The following is a 7,435-nucleotide window of genomic DNA, read 5'->3' as shown; positions in this document are numbered from 1 at the left end:
GAGAAATCACGTGAGCAATTAACATGACAAAGAATAAGCAACTAAAAAGAAGCTGGAGATGCAGGCATGTAGAGCGAGTCTTGTATATCATAGTCAGTATTAAATCATATTACACTAAGGTATTCGTAAATGTACAACTTAAACTCGGGATTTGGCTTTGGACTCACATATTTAACTTGTTGCGCTTGACCACTTTCTACCTTGTAAAAGCCTAAAAGGGACGACAACCGCTTGGTTCCCCTCCTTCTCCAACCCTCTCTCCATCTATACACACATTTACATACATACTATGACACATTACCTTTGGATTGTTTACCATGCAGTTTATAGTTGTCACAAAATGCTAACTTCACCGTCAGATGATGTATATGAGGCTTCGGCTTTGTAATCCTTTCAAACTAAATTCACGATCGAAACGTGAAGTTTTTAACTAGCTCAACAAGCCAATGCCTACTAGGCGAATAGTTGTAGCAACAACCACCATGTGGCATGCGTGAAAAAGGTGAGGTGCAAAACAATGTGGGTTTGAAAGCAAAAGCCAAGTTGGAAAAAAGTTTCTTAAAGCCAGCTTAAAAGTGGTAAGTGTGACATGGTGTTGAAGTAGTGTGTGGTGAAGGTGTTGAGAGACTAATTTTGTTATGGTTTTTGAGTTCTTTTGTCATGATTTTTTTTAAAGTCAATTCATGTAAAGGTGTATTATTAGTTGTTTAGTTATTATTTTTTTTTTCAGTTCAACGAATCAAATGATATTTCTGTTTAATTTTATGCCTCTTCTTTTTCCCCTAATCAAACTCTTTTTCCTTTTTTTTCTTTTTTTTGCCATAAAATTTCTATTGGTATCAAGTCGGATCCTAGGTGTGGAAATATAAATATAAGATAACAAGGTTGATCTCTTCTTCATAGAAAATAAAATGAAATTATGACACATGAAAATAAAATAAAACATAAAAGGGAAGCTAAAGGTTTTACATAATACATTTAAATATTTAATTCAACACACAACCAAACATACACAAGGCCCAGCCCAGGCCCACTTGACAAACCAAAAGGCCCACACAACTTCACACCCTAGAAAAGTTTTAGTAAATAAAAAGAAAGAAGAAAAAAGAAAAAAAAGCGCGCTCACTCTCCCTTTGGAGAGGGGCTGCAAAATACCCTTAAAACAATATTAAATTACAATATTACCACTATGACTTGCACACACCATACATAAAGCCAAACAATACCTACTCCCAACGGTTACTTTTTTCCATCTCCAGAATAAAAAAACCAACTGATAACGGATACATTGGAGTGTCAAGGCTTCCTGTTAAAATTACCTTTTTAACCCTGGAATGAAAAGTGTAATATGGGGATTTACTTTCTTCTTATTCTTAAGTTGTCAAATTAAAATTGGTAAAAAAGGATATAATTTTGTTTGCTGTTCTTTCATTTAAGGTTGGTTAAACCTTTTGTTTAGCAATTTTCAGTTAAGGAGAAAAGTTAAGACGCGAGGTGTACGTGGCTTTAACCGCCCAATTGCTTGGAATTACATCTCTTGACGACAAAGTTCTCCCAGTAGAGAGTGTGGTGAGTTTGACCGAGAATGGTCCTCTTAGAGGTCCCCTGACGATCACCCAATTTGCACCCCAAACATGGCTCATCTTTAGCCATTCGGTTGACCTTGCCTGTTCATTCACACACATTATATTTTTAGCAAATTTTGAATAAGACACATTTATTGTAGAATCAGTTTTAGTTATAGAATCATAAAAACTACATAATTCACTTGCACATCTTGTTTGAAAATTATGATATAAGTCATTACTTGGAAAAAAAATTTAGATGCTTATATAACCATATTATATACATGAATGTATAATGTTTTGGTATCTCATTTTGAGTGAGTGATCGAAGCGCACATGTGATATTTAAATTTCCATTCTTGTTTGATCCAAAAATGATATAATTATTAATTTAAAATTTAAATTAGTAAATGGTAAAGAAACGTTGGTTGGAAGTAAGTGGAATGATATGTTTATCAATCAAAAACAGAATAGGAAAGCACTTGATCACATTGAACCGTCACTAACGACCTTAACTTGATAATCAAATATATTTTTCTGACTTAATGGATACACAACTATATCATAAAATATTATTATATTAAATTATGGGCATTAAAATAAATATATGTTATTTATTACTCTATTTGGTGCAGTATGTTTCATTTTCTGAATAATTTAAACCTAAAATAAGCTCAAAAATTATTTTAACAACTTGTACCCTATGCTGTATAAGGTTGTACTATGTGGCACAAGGGTGTATCCGACATATTCGGATATCAACATGCTTCTTTTATGAAAGTATGTGTTTTAAAAAGTGGTTTCTTTTTGACTATTTTGCCCATCTTCTCGAATCACATTCTCCCGACACCTACTTATTCTTTCCTTGGTTAACGTGTTCATCTTAATCAGTTTTCTGGTCATTCATGTACTTTTCAGGAATTTAACTATTCTAGTTCAGGTTAATTTATTATTAGATAAGAAATATGATACACACTACTTGTCACGTAACATTTAACGTGTAATTGTTATTTTCTATATTTATATACTAAAGAAAGAAGCTAGTATAGAAACTGTACCTCTCTGATATGCATAGATCCAACATCTCCGTCCCCGCCCTCAAATTCGACCAAAAGTGAAAGCCAATAATTCGTCGATCCTTCATTTACATGAAATGCAACATTTCTACCCGGGTATTTACAAGGAGTCCTACAATTTACAAAACATAATTTCTTAATTAAAATTCACTTATTGCAACTATAATTTAACAAAATATTGCAAAAAATAAAAATCCATTTATAAAAGTTACTTTTAAAAGAGTAAATTACAGTTTTCGCCTTTCTGAGTCTGTTAAAAGTTTTATTTCGTTATGGATCTTCCGTTTTCGTTCTATCCCATTTGTTGTAGTTAATTTTGTGAATGACCATAATGCCCTCCCATAATGTTGTAAAATATGTATATTATAATTTAAAACTAAACTAAACTAAACTAAACTAAACATTAAAATAGGGACGGTTTCCGTCATTATTAAACAGTGGTGGACTATAAATGACATTTCCTAGATAAAAAAAGAAAGAAACAAGCACAAAGGGACGAAAAGTAAAGTAAAAGACCGTTAAATAACTAGAGCCGCAAAACACATACCGGCGGTAAACAATGTTAAGTACACCACGGTCACGAAGCTGGTTGTGATCACCAGCAACTGCCATCCGACCAAATGCCGCACCACTAAGGTCAAAATGTGTCTTCCCGCCCGAGCAGTAGCCGCCCGGACACTCGTCGGTGATAATAACCGTTACGGCCCGCCGGGAACATATGGATTTGTCCAAACACTTGACTTTGTAGCAAGCACCGCACCCTTCACCACCTTTAAATAGAATAGGACTCACTGCTCCCACACGCGCCCGGAACGGCTTCACGTCCACCAGAGATCCGTACCCACACGCGCCACCTGTGCGGCTAGGATTAGTTTTCGCACTCAATAAATAAGTCTTTTAATTTAATTTTAACAATATATAAGTTACATTTAGTATATCTGTAACAATACCATTATATTATATTTACACTAAACAAGTCAAATTACCATCGCTTCCGTCGCCTTCGGGACTGCCGTACCACGTGGCGGTAGCCGGAAGCCAATGCGAGCTAGGCGCATGTATTAGCGGCGCACCGGATACCTCCGAACACCGAAACACCACCACCACAGACCACCACATCGCCGCCAGACATATTTCAACAATGTAGCTTCTCGAAACACCCAAATTGTTCATAACAAACACCATTGTGAAAAAACCGACCATCGTGTCGGAAAAAGTATCCGGCCGGCGACGGAGTACACAAAGTACGGTCAAATAATAATAATATAGAGAGAGAAAACAGGCAGTGGGTTTAGCAGAGTTAGAGTTCCACAGTGTCAGGACTGAATTTGCACATCGGTATATAATGAGGCGACAAAGATATTAACAACACAACACGGGCTATTAACTGACTTTCCATTTCTGTCCTGGTTGATTTTGGTTATTTACGGTCGTGCCATTGGCTTTTAGGTGGGTCCCCACGGCAGTTAAGGCGTCAAATCCGGACTGTTCAGTGTTGGTGGTGTCGGTCAGGACCGGACCCGGGTTTGCTTATTTTTATATTCAGTGATTTTGTGTTTGGGGCTTGATTAGATTTAGATGATTCTAAACCGGCTAAGCTTCTTTTTTGTTTTTGCTTTATGGGGGTTAGTGATGATGAGTGTGAGTCTTACTTTGGGCAATGATTTAATTATCGTGGAAACTATCTTCAAGCACACTAAGAGCATTCCCTTTAAAAGCTAAGTAAATATAGAGAGTGGAATGTATATACATTCTCTTAAAAGTCTTTAACCTTAATTAGTATTCTACTCATGTTAAGTCATGAACCGGTTTTTTTAGCCCTTTTTCTTTGTATTGGTGTTTCTTCAGCCCTTTTTCTTTGTATTGGTGTTCTATATGACCAACATAAGACTCGACTTGTTAGATATTACGGAGGTTTACTACTATTTTTCATGAATTTTTGTTACTGAATATGTCCTCAGAGATGTGTAAGTCTACCAAATTTTTGCCTAATTCACTTATTGCAAGTCCGTTTTGGTATACCTCTTATGTGTCTGCAACTACAAGACGACATGGTTTTCAAATGATGTCCATGTATTTGACGTTGTTTATGCTATACAACCTGTTAAATATGTTAAAATTTTGTTTCAACCATTTATAGGTCTTAAGCTTAAAAGGAAGAATTCTGGAAGGAAACGAGTGCGTTGGTCGAAGAAAAAGAAGAAAGACATGGTCAGGCCTTGCAAGGTCTGTGAGCATCTTCATGGACACCAACCGTGCCCAAGCCAGCATAATTACGCACTTGGGCCCAGAATGTGAAAGTTAAAGGTTGCATGTCCGTGCGCAGTCCAAGTATAACAAACCATAAAACAATCCAAAAAAAAATAAAATAATTAAAAGAAGAAGTGAAGAAATAAGAAGAAAAAGAGAAGAAATAAGACAAAGGAAGAATGGAGAATGTAAAGGAAGAAAAAAAATTTTCCATCCCACATTGGTGAAGGAAAGAAAATGAAAAACTTCCACCATGGTATAAATAGGATTTCTAAATCTTGTCCCACAACGCTAGATTACAAAACTTGTTAGCTCTTTATAAGAAAGAGAGCTGACGTGATAATATTCTTCTATGCCAAATCACACCCAGTAGTCCTAGCAGAGGGTGCGAAGCACCCAACGCGCACGCGCTAGGGCACGGGCACGGGCGAAGTGCGATGGGCGCAATGTAGCGCTTTGAAGGCACACTAGGGCCGCCTTAGTATTTTTGCTTCTTCGCGCGACGCGAAGGAGTATGCTTAAGATTCTTCGCGTGACGCGAAGCTATAATAGTTATCCAGAAAGTTCTTTGTCCTTCGCGCGACGCGAAGGTTTCTTCGCGCGACTCGACGTGGAAGTCTCGCAACGGTGACACGTTACCTGACATGTGTCGTGCCACGTGGCATATCTAGGGTTGACTCGACAACCCTACATCAACTTCGCGCACCGCGAAGGTTTATTCGCGTGATGCGAAGATGCTCAATTTCAAGTATAAATAGGGAGTAATTCTGGACTTCACTCTTCGTCCCAAATCAAATTCTCTCTTAAAATTTCTTATATATAAGGCTAATATTATACCCGAGTAGTTGTAATGGTGCCTCTACGATCGAAAAGAACTTATACACGAATCCAAAAGCTCTACCTTAACAAGGTAAGACATTGTGCCATCGTGTAAAGTTTCATGTCTCGTGATTATCGTTATGATTGTTTTGGTTAAAAATCAGACTAATGATTAAGGAACCAAATTCGTATGTGAGGATTGGTGCTCGTATGTGTTGGGACCAGGATTGCTTATCCTCGAAAATCAAGTATCATTGGCGACTGTTTCTAGGATTAAGGATCCTCAGTGGTTCAAGGATCCTCAACGGTCAATTTGAGTTATATTCTAATCTATTTTTTACAGATAAAACACGTGCTTACTGAAATTCCTACTTTTACGAAGAGCATATTTTAGGAACGGATTTGTAGGAATTAGTTAGTATACGTTATAATTCTATGTATTTATATACTAAACGATAGCTGACAAAACACACAATTCTCAAGCATTAAAAACTGTTAGCAGAAACACTTGTATTCACGATCAGCTATTGTTCAGTATATAAATCCGGCCACATTTGTTTACTTTTTGAGTTCAATATAATCGGTAGTGATCGTTTTCACTACCTGAGGTTTTTATGCCGGCGGGATACTAGTTACCAAGGGCTTTTCCTCGTATAAATCTTCGTGTTCATTGTCTCTAATTGTTACTTTGATTATTAATTCATACGAGCACTAACCCTCACATACGAATTTGGTTCCTTGATCCTTAGTCTGATTTTTAACCAAAACAATTTGGCGCCCACCGTGGGGCATTTGGTGCTTTAATCATAAAAAAAATCCTTACCTTTATTCAATCCTTTATTATTGCTCACTCAATGGCCTCCCAAGGAAAGCTATTCCCACAACTGCTGCTTCGAGTGTCTCGGCTCAAGTGACTTTGCCACCGCTGCCTGGCCCTACAAAGCCATAAAAGCCTATAATTGTTGCTCAGAAGAAGGAGACTGCTGTTTTTTCTGGATCAAAATCCACTACTGTCTCCCAAACGGTAACTACTAACAATGATGTCTCTGTTTTGTGTTCACAGATGAGGAGCTATATAGAGCAGCAGAACAAGACTAATCAAAGGATCCTCCATGAGATCGAGGAGATTAGGAGAACTAAGAAGACTGCTGAGGATGCAAGCCCCATCATGCCAAAAATGCTTGACTTTGGCACTCCGGATTTCCCAGGCCAGAAGTATCCAGCATCCTCTTACCCTCAACATGGATCCTCTGACCTCTTGTTAAAGAAATACTATGACCAATACTCACAAGGATCATCTATCCTTCAACAAGGATCATTAGGTCAACCCTTGGAATCCTCCAATCACCATTTGCAAGGATCCTCAGCATTCCAACCTGGACCCTTAGGATTCCGTCAAGGATTCTCCACCCAACAACTTCAAGGATCCTCAGTCTTTCAACTAGGATCCTTGGGTTTCCAAACAGAATCTTTAATCTATCAGCATCGAGAATCCTACTATCCTTATGGAAAAGAACCTCTGAAGGAACTCCGGTCCAAGCCATTGGAGGTCCATGAAGGCGACTTCATACCCATTCAATCCGCTGCTCCTGCTGGACCAACTGTTGATGCTGAAACAGTGTACCCCGGATGCAGCTATGGAGCTAGATCTTTTGATCACGCAAGAGGTAACCTTTATGATAATCTATCTTTTGGCACTGATCATGGTGGTATGCAGGATACTAG

At 37.8% G+C, this 7,435-nt stretch overlaps 1 protein-coding gene across 1 annotated transcript; it reads right to left on the bottom strand.

Annotated features, from left to right (window-relative positions):
- Window positions 1-993: 993 nt before the first annotated feature.
- Window positions 994-3,784, bottom strand: LOC143570230 (expansin-B3-like). The gene is made up of 4 exons (XM_077055930.1): window positions 3,628-3,784; window positions 3,189-3,495; window positions 2,624-2,753; window positions 994-1,667 (listed from the first exon to the last, which is right to left on the bottom strand). Exons 1-4 carry the CDS (start codon window positions 3,758-3,760, stop codon window positions 1,470-1,472), a joined length of 768 nt encoding a protein of 255 aa, XP_076912045.1. The 5' UTR covers window positions 3,761-3,784; the 3' UTR covers window positions 994-1,469.
- Window positions 3,785-7,435: the final 3,651 nt, after the last annotated feature.

The sequence above is a fragment of the Bidens hawaiensis genome, unplaced genomic scaffold, assembly GCF_021521415.1.
Source record: "Bidens hawaiensis isolate Kalapana, Puna unplaced genomic scaffold, B.hawaiensis_p1.1 tig00024852_1, whole genome shotgun sequence".
NCBI classification, from domain to species: domain Eukaryota; kingdom Viridiplantae; phylum Streptophyta; class Magnoliopsida; order Asterales; family Asteraceae; genus Bidens; species Bidens hawaiensis.
This window is presented reverse-complemented; position numbering and strand designations above follow the sequence as displayed.